Genomic DNA, 18748 nt, shown 5'->3' with positions numbered 1-18748 from the left:
GATGTCAATGTTTTCTATGGTTTTCACTATATACAATGTGACTATGAAACTTGAGACCAGTAACTGAAATCAAGAAAATCAGTAGGCAAGGAAGGTGGATTTTATGCCTAAGAAATTTAGGATAACATCTGATGGCTCTGAAGAGAGCCCAATAAAGCCATACTGTCCACTCTTACTTAATTCTGAAGAGTTATGTTGGTTCGGTGTATGTAATCTGGAAATCTTTGAGACATATCGAGTTATGGTATATCACAACATCATTTATATCTAGTTACTGTTCAGATTGGAATGACACATAGGAATTTCTATATTCAGTTATGCTCTCAATTTAACTTTAAAGCTTAAATCAATTTAAACTTGGTTTACAATGATTTGGAATGCCTCAGTAAGGCATAGGAATTAAACAAAATCATTATAAACCAGGTTTAAATTGATTTAAGATTGTCCACATTTAACTAAAACAATTTAACATTGTTTATTCCATGAAACTAAGGCAGCTTTTAAAGAGGCAGCTTTTAAGGTTCTAGAAAACTTTTAACGAGGAGAATATAAATATTACAATATTTTGATATGAGAAGTTAAAACTAAAAAAGGAAAGTCTGAAACAGATTGAGACTGTTCTTACAAAGTTATCTGTACATACCTTTTGTTCCAGAGACTCTTTATAGTTTTTCATCAACCATGTGGCACAAATCAATGTAAAGTTCACTTTGATAAATTACATATGGGATGGTGAATTTTTTAGATAATTATAGTCCGAATATTTTTATTATATAATCTTAGTATTCCATATGTTGCAATGGCAGTTGGTCAGATTTCATTATATTAAGTAGCATTTTAATAAAATATAAAAATCAGATTCCATGTTATTACATTCTTAGAATTATGAATTCTAAGTTTGCATCAAGATTTTTAACTAAAGCAGTATTTTATCTGTCTTACAGTATAAGTTATCAAAAGATGTTCTCATTTTAGCACATACATATTAAAACATTTTACATTTTTCTGTTTCAGTTTTAGCTCCTTTACTTCCCAGACTGTTCACTTCAAGAGGCAAGTCACATCTCTGTTAGAACTAATGACTGAGATAGCATAGTCTATTTTAACAGTTTTTTAATATATTGTGAATCTGTGGGTAATATAATCAAATCCAGTGTAGCAACTTGATATTACTAACTCTTCTCTTTCTCTTTTTCTCTTCAGTTTTCTAACACTGCAGTAGGGCTCTCACATACTTACCTTTTGTCTCAAGAGCTTAAGAATGCAAATTTGCTAACAATTTGTCTTCTGCTAAATAGATGATTTTTTCAAATTTAAAAATATATGGATGCGTTCTAATATCAGAAGCTAGCTTTCTCAAAGGGAAATGTGCTTTAATAGATAATTAATATTCTTTCACCAAATTTAATTTAAAAGAAAGTGCACAGATCTCACAGATCTGGCTCTAAGATAGATCACAGCAGATAAGTATTGAATCATTTAGGTTTTATGAATTTTACGTTTTAGAAATATGTTTTCTTTGTCATGAAGTGGCAGTTGGCTTGCTGAGAATTGTGCACATCTGAGAACAGAATTTAGCTTAATGTTCTGTACCTAGAGCACATTTCATCTATTTTGTCATATGGCTGGTGGCACTAGCAAACATGCCCAGCCAAGCAAAGTATCCCTGATAAATTCTTTTGCAACTCTCAAAAAAGTAGTTTCTAGTAAAGAAGAAAGGAAATAAAGATAGAAGGATGTGAGGCTTTGGACTATTTTAGGAAGACAAAAGGCTTTGGCAAGCATCTGTCCGGTTACTTACATAGGCTCAATCAACTCAGAATCTGACTTCCTCATAAGCCATGGTGAATTACAGTCTCACAACAGCCTTGCAAGAATAAATACTTATTATTGTCTCCGTTATACAAGGAGATTGAGCAACTCACCCAAAAAAAAAAGCCTGAGGAAAGCCACTAACTGTCTTTAATGCATCTTAGTCTTAATGTACCTTAACCTTCAATACAGAATCTTTCTTTCTTCTTGGACAGAGGTCTCTAGATGGAGGGAACTCCCCCACAGTGCAAATGTGCCAGGAACACTTGTGAGAAGCAGCAGCCCAGCACTGCCTTAACTTTTAGCAACCATATACTTCAGCGTAGGAATATTTCTAGAAAGCAGCATTACTACTTCTCATAAAAGGCTGATCTTCCATCCAAGCCAGCATGGCTGGCTAGTCCACATTATCTTGAAGACTAAATATGGTATGCTCTCTATCCATATTTTTCAGTAGTGTGCCGAGTGTATTGACTTACTGCCCTGTGCTGGGTCATGAGGATTTGACAGCTTGTATTATTATTAATGAGATATAAGACCTTTCACTTCCAGGTCATCTGTTTGAAGTCCAGACAAGAGTGGTGGTAACAAAACATTATCAACATCTGCTTTGTAGCCTATGCAAAATAAGCCTTTTGTCTCATTTCAGACAAACTAACAGAAACCATCACAGTTTTGCGCAATTTCCAATAGAAAAAATACTTGACGCTGTCTTTATAGGAAATTGGAATAATGCCCAAAAGTTCTACTACATAAAGCTACAGTTAAAATTGTATGGCAGTACCAAAAAAAAAGAAAAAAAAAAAAAAAGTAAATCATCTAGCCCTTGGGGAAATTTTCTATTTCAGGTTCTAACAAAGGACTCATTTACATTTCTGAAATTATTTTGAAGCCTTGCACATGGTCAGATGCAATAATAAAAACACTAATACACCAAGGAGCTGTATCCAAGGCCACAGAAAGCTCACAAAATAAGTATTTGGGATGGAAAACCAAAAAAAAAAAAAATTACTCATCTTTAAATATACATATATTTATTTAGCTACAGTAAAATTTCTTGTGGCCAAAATCAGAGGCTGAATTTTCTTTACAGGAGCTGACAGCTGACCACCGTACACTATCTCCAATAAACTAAATAGTTTGTAACATTTTCTTAACATTTCTTAAGGAGTGATATAGAGGCACATTTTCATTTTTTTTCTTCTGTTACCATCTTAAAATGATTCTAAGGCATGTAGGATCATTTATATCTGTTTTATTAGTGTAGCTAGATGAATGGTGGACTTTCTTAATTAAATAAAAGAACAATGACTAGGGTCTGTACTGAGAAGGCAGAATTTGAAAATATTAGATTTTGCAGGAACAAGGTATCATTTGCTTGGGCCGCCAACCAGAAGAAGTTTTGTTGCATCATCTGCTGTCAGAGTAATAGTTTATGCTCTTAATTTAACTTTATAGAGAATAATAGGAAAGAAAGAATCAAATAGCCCATTAGTGTCTCCGTCAGCAAGCACAGACAGCCCAGGAGCGCATGGAGAAAAGGAGAGGAGTCATCCTTATCCCTGGAGCTCCTGGAGGGCAAAAACATGAGAGTGGTTCCAAGAGTGCTCTCATCTTCCCTCTCCAGTCCTTCTCCAGCCTCCCTTATGAGTCCTCTCCAGCAAGGTTCTGAGAGCCCCATTACGTGCTGTCCTTCTACTACGGCAGTCGTCAGCCATACACCAGCACAGTGCTGGCAGTCTGCAGGGATCCCTGGGGGCAGAAATCAGCAACCACAGAGGAAGCTCAGAGAAGATTGTAACACGGATGTAGTGATGCTTCCTAATCTCCCTTATCCTCCAACAGCTTGCACCTCTGGGGCTTCCAGTATCAGAGGTAGTATTTATTCTCTTTCTCTCTCCAACCCTCCCCCCCCCCCCCCCCACACACACACTTTTTTCCTCCCTCCTCTCTTACTCCTTTTCTGTTTGTATGGAGGTGGCTGAGGTACCTGAATGAGCTTTTACTTGTTTTATGTTTTTTTTTCTTTAAAGCTAGTATGTATGTGTGCACACAAATACATGTTAAATAACAAAATGTCAACGTTCCATTAGAAAACACCCAAAAAAGTCTTAATATTTCTCCTATTTTTTCAAGCTCTTTAGTGGAAACTATTCACTGAATTCAGGGTGTGCTCTTAAGTAGTCCTCTCTTCCCAAAGTCCATTTTTCTTGCAAATCAGCATTCAAGATACGAATCTCATTGGAGAGGTTGCTTACTTGGGGAAGGGACAGGAATGTGGGAGAAGACTGATTCCTTTTCCCTTTTTATGGTAGATATTTAACCACACAACTCTTCTACTTCCAAACATGGAAATTTCATTCAGCCAGATTTCCATAGTTTCTGCTTATTATATATTCAGATTTTGATCCTTAAGTCTAAGTATATAAAAGAAAAACATATTTGTATGAGTTTAATTTAGAGTATAGATTCAGGCATAAACTGAAAACAGTTATACTTTTGATATGTAGTTGGCTTCACATTGAAAACAACAACAAAAAAATGCCCCACGGTTTCTATAACATCCTATTTTTAGACATCTCAGTGTTTGTTCTAATCATTTTTTCCACATTACTATCCAAAATAGCTTAATATTTTATAAGGTGGTTGTCAGTCACAGATGATAATGCTCCTCAGGACACATTTGAAGAGCTCTTCCCTTTGTACCTTACCACTCCCCATTCTAAACCTCAGCATCCTTGACTTTTAAATGGCAGCTGAATTTCTTGCTTTACAAGCTTTAAAATTAATTCAAGCTCTGTTGTTTTGTATTTATAGAAGGCTAATATACCTGATGTGTAGGAGAGAAACTGCAGAAATACAGGCCTAGACATAAGGAGACAGACTCCACTGTTATGCATATTGTTTCATCTTCACTATGTAATTGATTTCTACATGAAAATCCCTGTTCTCCAAAACCTTCCTAGGACCCTACAGGGACCAACCTACACAGGCTAGTGTTAGGAATGCATCCAGAACTGCTTTAATGGTACCTATGTTAAACTAAAAGCTTTGACCTATGGACAGGGATTTTTCCAATTTGTTTTTGGCACTAGTGTTACAGAACCAAGCTAGAATAGCAGTCAAGCAGATATTGTGCTTGGTCTTGGTTTTGTTGGTCAAAAATTGTACAAGAGACAACCCTATCCGATGCATTTGAACAGCCCTCTCTGGTAGCCTGTTCACATGAGTCCTTTTAGCTTGGCTTTCTGAAGAAACGGTATTTATGTGACCATACTTTGTCAGCCTCTGTCTTTGTAACTTCTGAACCTGGAAGCCATTTTGAGCAAAATTTATTTGTATGCAGGAGTGAAGATTTCAGAAATATTCATAATAATAATAATAATAATAATAATCTGCAGTGAAATCAGGCTGTTAAGGAAAAAAAAAAAAAAGGAAAAAAAATAATCTACCTGACAGTGACTGCTGAATTGGTTTTCCTTTTATTAGGTACCAGAGAATCTTTGCAGAAGAGTCTTTAGAAGTTACCAAACTGTAGGAAAGCAAAACATACAATCAACCAGTAGATACAGTTGCACTTGAAAACATTCTTTACTAGTTCTGGTGTTGTTTAGAGACACTTGTGTTTTCAGAAAATCATGAAATCAGAGCTATTTCATCTTAGATGATTCTTCCAAATACACCTAGCAAGTTAGATGCTATTTCAACAGTTTCTTTCTTTCTTCCCACACACTTATCTGAATAGCTAACAAAATAAGTGAACTTAAAAATATCACAAGCTATCTGAATGTAATACTTCCCTTCACTACTAAAGTCTTAAGAAATACAAGTCTTTCAGTTTATCCGGAAGAGCTTTGACCAGAATGGAGACTGGAAGAAATGAGAGCTGAGGGTTCACATCTTTCATTTCATTTCTAATCAATTGAGCTCTATTGGCATGACAGGGTACACGGGCTGGACTGTATAAGATACCTGTCAAGTCTGGTTCGCTCAGACTCGTGACTGGGATTTGATCCTTCATGTTCCTGACTTATTACAGTGAGTTCCTGTTTCAGTGATATATTGCTATAGTAGGATGCTATCTCTGCTTTCATGTTTCTTCTTCTAATATTAAATATACTTTTCTGAGCTGTGGTTTTTTTTTTCTGTTACTTTTTGATTAAATAGTCAGCTACAGTGGTTCTCTCACAGAGAAAAACTGTCATCTATATGGGCATGTTCAGCACAACTCAAGGCTTTCTAGGCTGAAAAAAGTACCTTAAGTTTTACCTAAAAATGAGGAAGCTGTCGCAGGTCATATTGCATTAGTGTAGTTTACTCACATCTGGATGCACTGCTAAACGATCAAGATCTTGGTTTCTAAAATAGCTTAAATTACTCAGTGCTTCCAAGGTATAGCTTCAGGCAGAGAACACTGTATGAATCTAATTTTGAAGTGGCAAAAGTATGCAATGCAGTAGTGAGGTCCTTATCTCAAACATTCAAGTTTCTGACCACCTGTAAATCATTAAGAGAAGTCATGATTATTATTAATACTTGATCATCTGGCAGGCTGGCACTTGAACACATCCTGGAACAACACTAACCCCATGTAAGCCACTTTGAGTTTTAGTACAGTTACGAGGTTTTCATGGATGCCACAAAACAAGTCAGCTTTCACCTGCATAGGGAGGCAAAATTTGATTTCCTAAGTTGCTTTAGGCTGTTAGACACACAGGCAATTCTTCCATTAGACCTTAAGTGAGAAGACACCTAGAAAGATGGATTTTGGTACAATATTGAGTTCGTCTCTGCATATACTGTAACCATTCGGTTAAGTGGTTGCTTTCTATCACATTTCAAACTACATAAAGATATACATATTGCTAGGAATAGTGAAACATACTTTCCTCGGGAAGAATTACCATTTTTTAATTTTTCTTTTAGTGTAAGCAGGAAGGCATGGAATTCAAATAATAATTTACCTATGGAGATACATATGTCGTTTAATTTAATAGAGAGTGTCTATATGCTTGAGAGAAAATAACTTCTCTCTTTCTTAAGCAACGCTATCTTTAAATATATGGACAATCTCATCAAAACTGTATATTTCAATAGCTTCTTACTGTTTTATTCGCAGTTGTAATACATAAAAATTAATTTACATTTTCTTTTTAATCAAACACATTTGTTTGCTGTTATGGCACCACTTAAGAGAATTGAGTTGTTGTAATTGTTTAGCTATTGTTGTTGATGAAGACGATTGAAGTTGATCTTTGATGTTAGTAGTAGTAGTGTTACATGCTTTATGGAGGAAAGGCGGGGGGGGAAAGTGGGGAAAAATTTGGATATCAGGGCCTATCCACACTGGCAATGACATTCAAACAAACAATAAAAGTCAATCCCTCCCTCACAATGTGAAACATATGATTGTGGAAAAGTAAAAAGGCAACAAAGTAAGCTTGGGGAACTCTGAAAACAGGAAAGGAATTGGGGTTGTTATTCAATGCAGGAGGAGAAAAACAAGACTATAACAGTCACATTTAGACTTAGATTCTGTTTTTTGCAATCAAAAAAGTTGTGCAAATTGTTCTCTTTATTGAAACCGTTGAAAGTGATACATAAAGTGAGATGTATAAATGCATTCTTATAAAAGCCTTGGCTTGAAAGAAGGAGTTACTCCCTGTATCTGCTATAGCGGAGAACAAATAGGGGACAATCATGTAAGTTCAATCTATTTACTGCAGAAGTCTTTTTAAAGGGTGCATTGTATCAGATTTTTGATGACAATAGGAACAAAAAAGGCTGAATTCTGTGAATTGTTTAGGAATCTTAAAATTGTTTATTGATTATTTACGTAGCAGTGCATGCATTATATTAATAATATTAATTTTTTGAAAAATTTTTTTTTTGCTTTTCTGACTACACAGCTTTTCCCAAAGCCTTATAGTGCCTATACCTGTTTCTGCTTGTATACTATGTAATGTATGAACATAAACCTGAAGTTCTTTATGTGCATGAACCTTTTGTGTTACATGTAAATTGTTTCAAGTATAGGGATTTGTAGTCATTTTAAAAGCAGGCTACTGTCAAATACACTTGGCTTTAGGATTGACACACTGAGGGAATTTCAGTTGTCATATTTCAGGCACATTGTGAGTGATTTTAATAATTATTCTTGATATTTAATTTTTTGGTTTACATATCAAATTACCAATTACAGTTTATGCAAACTATTTTACCTAGTAATTAGTTTTAACTAGTCTGTTTTATATTTTCCATTTTAAACGCTTCATGGCAAAGAAACTGGTATGTTTTTCTTTCAAAACAGTGTCATCTCAAAATTAGTTATGGCAATACTCACCACTTTTTGTCAGAATAATTATCAGTAGATTGTAAAATTTAACTGGTCTAGATGATTGGAAATGCTTGCAAGGTTTTTAGCTCACCTAGTATTTTTTCACCTATTAATAATCACCAATATATTATTTTTAAAGATAGACAAGACTAACAAAGTCTGCAGCAGGTAAAAATGCTTGGTTTCATAAATCTGCATATAAAAGCATATATTTTATCCTATTTAGGAATAATTATGCCCCACCATCTTAGCAAATATACCTCTGGTGTAATTCTCAGTCTCTTAAATGCAACACGTCTCTAGCTCTTACAGGTAAAAATGACAGTTCATGAAAACGAAAATGTTCGAATTAACGGTTCATAAATATGACTCTTTGGGGGCTTTCTTTTAAAGGTGGAATTGTTGCTGTCGTTTTAGTAGGTATCAAACTCTCACCTGATGTAACTTTTCACTTGCGTTGACTTTCTTTGCCAGCTTCAAAAATACAAGAACAGAAATGCAAATGCAACAACTAAACGCAAGAACTGAGGTCTCCGTTTAACAAAAATTAACAGAGGGGAGGAGAGGTTTCATTCTTCTTTTATTCACTGGGATCTGCTAATCCCACAATCATTTACTTTCGGAAGGGAAATATTATTTTTAAATGTATACGTGCAGTAGCGTTTATTTTAGAAATGTAAATCACATGTGCCGACCACAGGGATCAGACAGGGTGGAAAATCCTACACTTGAGCAGATCACAGGACGCGTGGGTCCGGAGTGACTTCTGCTCTGCTTTTAAGGCCACAACTTCTTTGTTAGGTCGCTGCCGCTCCGCTGCCCGGACCGTTCCGGGGCGGTTGGGAAGAGGCAACGAAGCAGTTCCTAGAAAGAGATGCTCCTGGTCGGAGTCCAAACAGCTGACGAACCCTTTAGGCAAGCATCCTTCCCACAACCCCCAAACCTCCTGGTGAATGGGGACAAGCCGCGCCTTCGCTTTTTTCTCCGGCGCCGAAGCGTCCCCAGCGGTGCCGGCGGCTCCTTCCCCGGCCGGGACTGCCTGCCGTGCCCGACCCAGACCGGCACGGCTCGGCTTGGCTCAGCACGGCTCCGGCCGAGCCCCAGCCGCCCCGCATCCCTCCTGCTGCCCGCCGCGGTGCGGGGACGAGCGCCCGGTGCCCCCGCACGGCCGCGGCTCGGCGGCGGGGACGGCGCCGTGCCGGTGCCCGGGGCTCGTCCCCATCCATCCCCGCGTGGGAACGAGCCCGGTCCCGGGCTCTCGGCTCAGGTGTGCCCGGCTTTTGTTTCAATTAAATTAGCAATTGGGTTTTGGGAAGGGAGCCGAAGCTTCCCCCTGGTAGCTCGGTGCCGTATGGAAAAGCTGCAGTATTTTGATTACGCTCTATGTAAACATTTTAATATCGGATCCTTAAAATCCAGAGACTATCCCAAAGGGGATTAAAACATAATCCTCTGTCTCTATAGCTGTAGTGGATTAATTTCGTATTCTCTCAGTGGCTGGTTTGCTCCCTGAAGGCTACAACAAAAAGGCTCGCTGCTCCTTAAACATGCTATGGAATTGGAAGTTGTAATTGGAGATTTCCAAAGGACAAGTGTAAAAATGACACGCTGCTAATACCGAATATTTTCTTGTGTTGTGCTTCCAGGAGAAAAAAATATATATATACGAAAAAAATTTTTAAACTTAGTTTGACACACACGCACCCCAAATCCCATAATTTGACCATTGTTTAAAAAAGGCTTTCTGCCTTTTTTTTTTTTTTTTTTTTCACGAAGAAAGGAAACCCACGCACAGGCAAACGTTTTCTCATCTGGAAAGTACGATGACCTTTATTCCTCGCCGCGTCCTAATACCTCCGACATGTTTACACCGCAACAAATCTGGGGGGGCATTTGAGCAGAGCGCGGAGCGGATGCCAAGGTAGCAGCCTGGGAGCACGGAGCCTTCTCTCGGGAGGAGGAGGAAGCCAGGCAATCCAACTTTCCCCCGCATCCAGTAACAGGCTAAGGAGCGAATTCCCCCTCTCCTCCGTGCCGGGTGCGCTTATTGTCCTCCCCTGGATATCAGATCACAGGGCCCGGCCTTTTGACCATTGAATAGCGGTGCCTTCCTTTTTATTTTACCCACGCAGCACCGAGGGGAAGAGCTAATTGGATTAAATTGATGGCCTTCCTCCAGGACGCACCCTCGGAAGCCTCCTCGATGCCCGAGCAGAGGCTGCGGCCGGGTGCGGGGCGAGGCCAGGCCTCCACGGAGGAGGACGAGCGCTGCTTGCGGGCGGGCGGCGGCGGTCTGCGAGGCCTCCACCTCCCCCCCCCCCCCCCCCCCCCCCCCCCCCCCCCTTCTGTAAACACAAAGAAAAGGGGGCCTGGGGAATTGAAACCCAAATGCACTTGTAATCGTACAAGGGAATCGGGCGTAATTACTCGAGCAACCTAGATTAAGATTGATGAGCCTTTAAAAGCGGCGTTTCGGATCGATCGCCCTGCCCTTCTTCGCAGTCCACAGCCCGGGTTTTCCGGCTCGGCTCGGCTCGGCTGGTTTCTCACGGCGAGGGGAAGGAGAGAAGATGGAGGCTAGACGGGGAGAGCGGCAAAGCAGCCCCGGCGCATGTGATTCAGATCAGCTGACTGGGGTCAAGAGGCTACCGTGGTTTATTAGGAGATGGAAAACAATAAAATGAAGGAAAATAGAGTTTGTATCAATATTATGCAGCCTGCCACGCTGGGCTGCTGAAAGCTGTCACTGAAACTGTGCGTTTTAGCTTCCCCTTGTACACACACTAATCCGTGCCTTCCTCTTTATTTATTTTGCAGCGAAAAAAAATGACAAAACATTGTGCAATACAGCCTCAAGTTGGGTGTTACAGTAAAGTAAAACATTAACAACATGACAGTTAGATGCGCTGATACAGGACTAATTTGGGCTAAGTGAGTAATTTGAAGTGTCGCCTGCAAGAGCTGGTAGCAAAGTGCGTGTGCGGTGCCGGGGGAGGAGGAGGAGGAGGAAAGGTCGCATCCGTGCCTGCCAGCCGGGGGGGTGCTGGTGCTTGGGGACCCCAGCCGCAGGCACACGCGGGTTCTTGCTGCCATCCTCCTGAGGTCTTCCGTAGTGAGCTTTTTCTGAAGTGCAGGGACCCAGCGCAAGCTTTCTGCCCCTCCCGAGGTGATGCCTTTGCCGGTTCCCAGGAGGTACGGCGCTCGGCTGCTGCGCTGAGTTTCTCAGTGCTGGGGCGCCTATCGTGGCTGGGTGTGCACGCGTGGGGATGCGTGTGTTTGGCCGTGGGTACATAGGTTACCCTACGCCATTCAGCGGTTTAATCTGGAAGAGTGTTTTACGTTTAATCTTTTCTTTTAATTAGAGCGAGCGAGCGTCCTAAACACCGACGCTGGCAGCTTTAGCAGCAGGCTGCGTTCGTCTCGAAGATAAGATGGCGAAAAAGTGATCCTTTGCTGTCTTTGGCATTAAAGCAGAAGTTCTTCCTTGAGCTAAACCCTAACAATGCGAATGGAGAAGGCTGCCTTCTGCATTTGGTTCCCCTCATCCATCTTCCCAGTGCCCGTGCGAGCGCCTCGTTAAGGAGCGTCCTTGGGCGCAACGTCGTTACCCTCCTTTCGAAAGGCTCAAGCGGCAGCAAGTTGAACTCAAACCTCTCTGCCCATAAATACCCTTAACGAGGGCAGCCGTCGCCTGCGTGCGGTGGCCGCCGGGCTCCCAAGACCCCTTCGTGGGCTCGGCCCGGAGGGGGCGAGGGGCCAGTGCTGCTCGGTCGCCCGCCGCCTGCCCGGCTGGGCCCCCCCCCGGTTCCGACACGGCCGCTGCTGTCGCCCATAAACAGCGGGGGTGTTAACGAGGAGTAAAAGGGCACGGAGACAGGGGGGACCTACTCGGAGGAGGCAGCCCCCGCTCCCTCTGATCCCTCTGCGTGCCGCTGTTCGCTGATTTATCTCGCACCCCCGCGCCCCGCAGTTCACCAACTCTTATTTATTTATTTTTTCTTTTTTTTTTTTTTTTTTTTTTTTCTCTCTTCTGGCCTGACTGCGGAGTTCAAAGCGCTGGCCGCGGGCAGGAGAGGGGCAACGGCGGCAGTTTCCAAAGCGGGGTTTACGAGGGGGCATCGCCTGGCGGAGGGAAGGGGACGGGCCACCGGGGATGGGCCGGCCGGGGGCCCCCAACCTGACGGCGCTGCCCTTGTCTTGCAGGCCCCGTGGTGCTCAGCACGCCGGCACAGCTCGTCGCCCCCGTGGTGGTGGCCAAGGGCACGCTCTCCATCACCACCACGGAGATCTACTTCGAGGTGGACGAGGACGACCCGGCCTTCAAGAAGATCGACCCCAAGGTGAGTGCTGCGGGGGGCGGTGGTGGCCCTAGTCGAGGACACGCGTGGGTCGGGGTCGTCCCCTCCCTCCGGAGTGGGCGCCCTGCTGCCGGCTCTCGCTGCGTTTTAGCAAAAAAAAAAAAAAAAAAAAAAAAAAAAAAAAGCGCCAGGTATTAATGATGGTAAATCCTCTATTACGGCGGTGTGCGCGTTTTTCAACAGCCTTTCGCTCAGTGCCTTTGTATGAACATGGGCAGATTTAGTAGCTAAGCCAATTGCTCTGAAATCCCTGGAGGTAAGAGCAGTCCCAGACTGCAGCCTTCCTAAGACACAGCGAAGGGCTTTACTCCTTCCGAGGCTATCAGAGAATCTCCTCATTTCAAGAACGTTAGGTCCCCTGTCAGAAAATACGGCGCATTTTAGTAAACACGCTCCCCGCTGAAATGCAAGCTACTGCTTATTTTCTGGAGTAAAAAAAAAAAAAAAAAAAGGAGGGGGGGGGGGGGGATGGGCATGTACCCAAGACTTGATTCCTGGGAAAGCTGTGTTGTTTTTTTTTTTTTTCTCGAGTCACTTACTACTCCCAATTCCCCAGCGCACCCCTCCACCCCCGCCGCGCCCCCTCCCCAGCCCAGCCGCGGAAACCTTCGCGTGGCTCCCGCCGGGCTGCAGCCGAGCCGGGGGCAGGAGGGGGGCACGGGCAAGGGACGGCTGTGACCGGCTGCTCCCCTCTCCTGCACCTCTGTTCCCTCTTACCGTTGTTGCTTTGTTTCTCATTACCGACCTGGAAAATGTTAGAAGCTTCTCTGGAGAGAGAATAGGGGAGAGCTTGACAAAAAACCCTTTGGTTTTGTTTTTGGGTTTTGTTTTTCTTTTTCTTTCGTCAGAAATATCATAAGTAATTTCCAATAAAAAAATGCTAGCGAACTTGTCTAGACATAAGCATGGTTTGTAGTAAGGTGATTTCTGCTTGGCGAATAATGTCTGAAACTCGGGACTTTCTTCACAGTGCTGGTGAAAAAAAAAAAAAAAGATTCTTCCCTAATCGCTGGGAATAACGGGTTCTTTAAAGGGTACCCGCTGCAAATAGCTGCCAATGGGTGTTACACAGGCGCTTGGCCTCTTTCAGCACTTGTTGACTGTTAGGGTACTCGACAGAACGCTCGCTGTGATTTTGCATTTTGATCTCAGAGCGGCTGTAAGGAAACGCAGGCTTTAGGAGTAGGAAGAGGTAATTCCTGACCGCTCGCAGTTTGGAGGCACCCACATGTTTTTTCCCTCTGGATGCCCTGCGAACGCAGGGGCTCCATTTCTGTAAGCAATCTTATCACATTCATAGCGGACTGGTGGGTCAGAAGCAATAACGTTGTTCGCTTTATTGGTGCTGGCTTGACCCTTTCACCTAGACATTTTACCTCCTGCGTCCCTCCTTGAGCCAAGCCGCTGGATTTACCAGGCAGCAGGCTCGCTGCTCGCTCCGTGCCCTGCCTGCTTCGGGGGCGGGCGGCGCTTCCTCAGCATTGTTCGACCCCGGGCAGAAACGCATCGGCTCCGCAGAGGAATCCTTTAGGAAATAATTTGTTTTCGGGCGGCTGGAACAATGTTACTGAGTGAATAATTACATCGGTGCCTGACGGTTTGCTGACGGTCAGCTGGAGCTAAATTCTAGTGTGTTTAAACCGCCGATATTTCCTCGTCCTCCAAAACTAGCCAAAATGCAAAATCAGGCGGCTGCCCTTAAGTTTTCCAGGATTTTAGCAACTATCAACAGAACGTCAAAATGCCAAGAACACAGCTGACCTCCGATCGTTCAAGTAGAAAACTTGATCCTGTATTGAAACGCTTACCCACATAGGCATTTTACTTCATTTATTAGCTTGTAATTAAATAAATCAGCAACAGAAATTAAAATCTAAATCACAAAAGGTAATTATCCAGTGTATTTCAAGTGCATTTTCAAATATATAATTCCAATATTCAAGCGTTATTATATAAGCAGAATCCAAATTTCTTTTGAATATATTTAAATAACATTTCAAGTATATTTATGGAATGTTAGAAATAGAACAAGCAATATATATGAAACGAAAAAATGTAAACTTGTTAAGTTCAGACACTTCAAAAGACAATTAACAAAAGTACCATGATAAAATCTACCTTTTTTAAATGGTATCTTCTCTTTAGCAGAAAATGTCCTTGAAGTATCCAAAATGGCAATTTAACTTCTGTTCACCAAATCACAAAACACCAACATCCACAATTTCAAAGACAATGTGAGATCACAATATTTGATACAAATTAAAAGGTACATTGGGGTTTGTTCAGGTGGCATATCCAAATAGCTTTTACTCACAGAGGGATTACAGAAAAATACGGGGTTTGTTATAATCCGTTGGTACCGTTCCTAGGCAGAGTGGTCACAATCAAGTTAAATTACAGCCAATTTTGCTTTCCGGGTAAGACGCTTTTTTTTTTTTCCTTTTTTTTTTCTCTTTTCATTTTTTCCCCCCCCGCGGGAAACCGCAAAACTGTGGTGCAGATAAGAGGCATGATACTTGCTGTTTTTATTTGCGTTTCTCGGTGAAGAGCCTAAGCTATATTCCTTTTTAAAAGAGAATATGAGTTGCATTGTCAAGTGGAAACATCTGACTTTTCGAACAGGAAGCTTAAACTTCATCAGGATATCAGCCGCTTTATCGGGCAGGCCCGCTCTACAGTTATCCCCCTAAAGTTTCTCCAAACTTTTCGGGTTGGTCAGTATCTCCCTAGCCAATCGCCACGTCTGTTTGGCCGCGTTTTCCAGGGCTGAGTGAGGTTTGCCCTGAAAGAGGTCTAAGTTGGGCAAGAAGTAATGCGGGCACCGCCTGCACTGGAGGCAGGAGATGAGCTGCAGTAAAATCCCGTTGAGCCGATCGCCTAAGCACGACTCGTCCCAGTCCGACTCTCGGGGGTGCTTTTCGCATTCGTATGAAACCAGAGTCTTCATGTGATAATTATTCAGGGGCTGGCCCGGCAGCTCCAGGTGGCGGTCCCGCAAGGTTTTGAGGATGGAGAGGCATTTCTTCCTGCAGCCGCCCATCTGCAGTCTGTTCTCGGCTTCGGCGAACTGCAGCACCCAGGCATCGCTCTCGGCCGAGCTCTGCTTGCCGGCCAGCGAGTGGCACTCCTTGGACAAGAGGTTGAACCCTTCGGCCTTGACCTCCGCCACCCGGTTGGGTCCCGGCCAGGGGATGTGGGGAAGCGGCCAGTGGGCAGCGCTCCGCGGCCAGATCCCCGTGCACTTGAACGCCGGCGTGATCTGCACCACGTACCTATCCCTGATCCGCAGCTTCACCTCGCTGGTGTCCGCCACCATCTTTACCACGTCTCTGTAACTGCACTTATCCACGGCTTGAGCCACCAGAGTCTGAAATCTGGAGCGGATTTTGCGAGCGGAGAGGTAGCCAGACGCCGTGATGAACTCCACCCAGAGGGACATGCTCCTCTTGCGCCCGTCGCTCAACTTTAACACAGCGCAGCCCGGCAAGGAGCCGTCGTCCACGAAGTTGAAGACCCCCATCTGGTTCAGATAGAGCACGACTTCGAACTCCGTGGGGGAGATGACTTCCAAGCCCTCGTAGCGATTGTCCATCTCGTTCAGGGAGCTGATGAAGCGAGGCTCCTGCACCTCCACCTCCTTCAGCACGTCCGACACCACTTTACAGACTTCGCGGATCGTCTTGGCGATGGCAGCTTTCCTGGCTTGGCATTTCTCGTTGTAGTATTTATTCAGATGATACACCAGCTTGGCCTGGGCCGCGATCATGTTGGGGCAGAGATCCGGATTGTACACCGGAGTCTCGCAGTAGGCTGTGGGATCCAATGCGGCTGCTAAGGCTGGAGCCAACTTCAGAGGAGAAACAGGCTGCTGCACTCTGAAACGTAACAAATGTTTTTCAAAATGCGCTGTGGCTGCTGCTCCTCAGATGCTCTCTTCCTGCTTTTTTAGATCAGCCGTCTCGAAGTGTGTGTGGCGGGGGGGGCGGGCGGGGGACTGGAGGGGGCGATATTTTTCCTCCCCCTTTTTTTAAAGGGTCCGTGAGTGAGAGGAAAGCATCGAGAGCTGCACCTTCCCCGGCAGCAATAAAAACAAAAGTTGCACTGAGACACAGCGAGGCTTCCAGTAGTCAAAATAATAAAACCTCTTCGTATTTATTTGTTTTCCCGTAGTAATCACTGTGTGTGTGCAGGGCGGTTAATCAGATGGTGGAAAAAGTGCCGCGTGTGTGTGTGTGTATATGTCAGAAGAAGCTGGCTGTTGGTTTGTATAAGAGCCCAGATGCACTCGTGTGGAAATTATAAAGGCAGGGCCAGGCAGGCGGGCGGCCAATCGCCACTGGGCTCGTCATTGCAGCCTCTTTCAGCTCAAACCCGGCTAATTAATCCCTCTCTAGGAGATAGATATGTATACGCACACGCACATATACAAAGGTAGCCGGTTCCCGGCAGAAAAGCGCCGGGAAATCGAGGGACACCACTCTCCTCCGGGTGTAACCCCAAGGGCAGGGACGTTTCCAAAGGACCCTGAGCGGCTCCGTTCCCAGCGGGTCCCCCGACGGCGGCGTCGCGCCCGCAGGTGCGGGTGGCTGCGTCCCAGGGGGCGGCCGGAGAGCCAGGGCCCCCGGTCCCGGCCGGAGCCCTCCCGTAAGTTCATTTAGAGCCGCCCTGCTCGCATCCCGAGAGCGGTCCGTGACTGCCAGCGGGAAGTTTTGGCTCTCCCGAAGCGGCCGGGAAGCGAGGCGGCAGATGCACGGCTGTGTAGTGCCCTTCGGAATAAAAGTGTGCCGCCAAAGTCCGCGATTTGGGGGCGTTTTCGGCGGACCTTCTGGCGGGGTCGAAGCGATCTGGAGGTTTCAGGCGTTTGTGCATTGTGTCTCGCCTTGCTTTTTGTCTTCCTACCTTCTGGAGGGGAGAATCGATCGCTAAACGGGGCTGTCAGGTCTTTTTCACGCTCCCTCCAGAAACCAAGTAGCAGATCCGAAGGGTAAATCTCCTCCGCCAGCTCCTAGCTTCGTTCCCGTGCTCCGCGTAGCGCTCCGACGTGTGGCGAAGGCTGGGTGTTCGGCTGCAGTTGGAGACGTGGTGGCACCAGGAGCACCTATTAATTTCAAACCTGGACGGCTCATTGTACAGCGGGCTCTGCTAGCAAGCTGCGTTTAGTAAATGCGCTCACGGGAGGGATGCTAGCGACTGCAAACGTGCTGGCATGCTGCTCATCTGACACCTTGGGTTTCGTGCGCGTGATGCGTAATTAGCAAATTTCTCCTTCGGTTCCTTAAGTGGTAGTAATCGGGACCTTTATTTGCAAATAAGACCGAGTGGCAAACTCTTCTACCGAGCTTCACTCTAAGAAAACCCTAAATTATATATATAAAAGAAAAAAAATACACCCAAGCTTTTCATCGCTTGTCTTTAAGGAATCTTTAAGCTGCTGCCCAATTATTAATTCTTAAAGTGACTGTCACAGACGTATGTGTCGCTAAGGAGAGGTCATAATGCAAGGAACATCTCACGACATTTATTCACCGCATTAAGGCGACGAACTTTCTTGCATACAGCGGAGAATTTCTGACTTTGCACTCTCCTCCCTCGCTCTTGGCGTTTCTGCGGGCGATCCCCCTTGCCGCTTCCTAGGAGGAAGCCGATGAGGGAATCATTTTTCTGCCCATTAGTAAAAACAAGGCTAGGACCGGCTCGGGGCTCCTCGCCGAAAACCTGCAGGTGACAGCTCGTCCCGGAGAAGCCTTCCCTCTCCTCGGCCCGCCGGCGGCGGGGCGGCCGCTCCCCGTCCGTTTGGGGCTAAAAGGGGCCGGTTTTCCCCCCAGCTTTTTGCGGGGAGCTTTTTCGGCAAGTAGGGGCGGCTGCCCAGCGGGGCACAAGTGGTTCCCCCCGCCCCAGCTCCTTCCCGGGGCCCGGGACCCCCCCCAGTCCCCATGGACTCCGGGGGGCGGCTCCCCCCCGTGCCGCGCAGGCACCCTCCGGCTTCAGGGGCCGGCCGGGACACCCCGGCGGCGGGCGGGGAGGGGAAGGATCCCGCCCCACTACCCCCCGGGGCTGGGGCTGCGGTCGGTCCGGGGCCGACCCCCCCTCCCTGCCCGCCCCCCGGGGCCGCGGCGGTACCGGGAGCGTCCTGCCCGCAGATGGGTTGGCCGGGCAGGGGGCACGGAGGGGAGCGGAGGAGGAATGGGAAGGGGCAAAGCGGGAGGGTCCCGGGGCAGGGCGCGACCCCTCCGTCCCTTTC

General features: G+C 45.1%; 2 protein-coding genes across 2 annotated transcripts in view; one reads left to right on the top strand and one right to left on the bottom strand.

Annotated features, from left to right (window-relative positions):
• Positions 1-18748, top strand: part of NBEA (neurobeachin) — a 516634-nt gene that overhangs the window by 345680 nt on the left and 152206 nt on the right. The window contains exon 40 of the mRNA XM_050714797.1: positions 12353-12489. Coding sequence (XP_050570754.1) covers positions 12353-12489 — 137 coding nt within the window. The remainder of the gene's footprint in view (positions 1-12352; positions 12490-18748) is intronic.
• MAB21L1 (mab-21 like 1) lies at positions 14323-17671 on the bottom strand. Its single transcript, XM_035542889.2, has one exon. It carries the CDS (start codon positions 16271-16273, stop codon positions 15194-15196), a length of 1080 nt encoding a protein of 359 aa, XP_035398782.1. The 5' UTR covers positions 16274-17671; the 3' UTR covers positions 14323-15193.

This window comes from Cygnus atratus, chromosome 1 (assembly GCF_013377495.2).
Source record: "Cygnus atratus isolate AKBS03 ecotype Queensland, Australia chromosome 1, CAtr_DNAZoo_HiC_assembly, whole genome shotgun sequence".
In the NCBI taxonomy this organism is placed as follows: domain Eukaryota; kingdom Metazoa; phylum Chordata; class Aves; order Anseriformes; family Anatidae; genus Cygnus; species Cygnus atratus.
The sequence above is the reverse complement of the archived record's forward strand: the minus strand, read 5'-3'. Positions and strand labels throughout refer to the sequence as shown.

Excerpts from the sequence above, each read along its gene's own strand:
- MAB21L1 (XM_035542889.2), bottom strand. The coding sequence starts at position 16,273 with ATGATCGCGGCCCAGGCCAAGCTGGTGTATCATCTGAATAAATACTAC.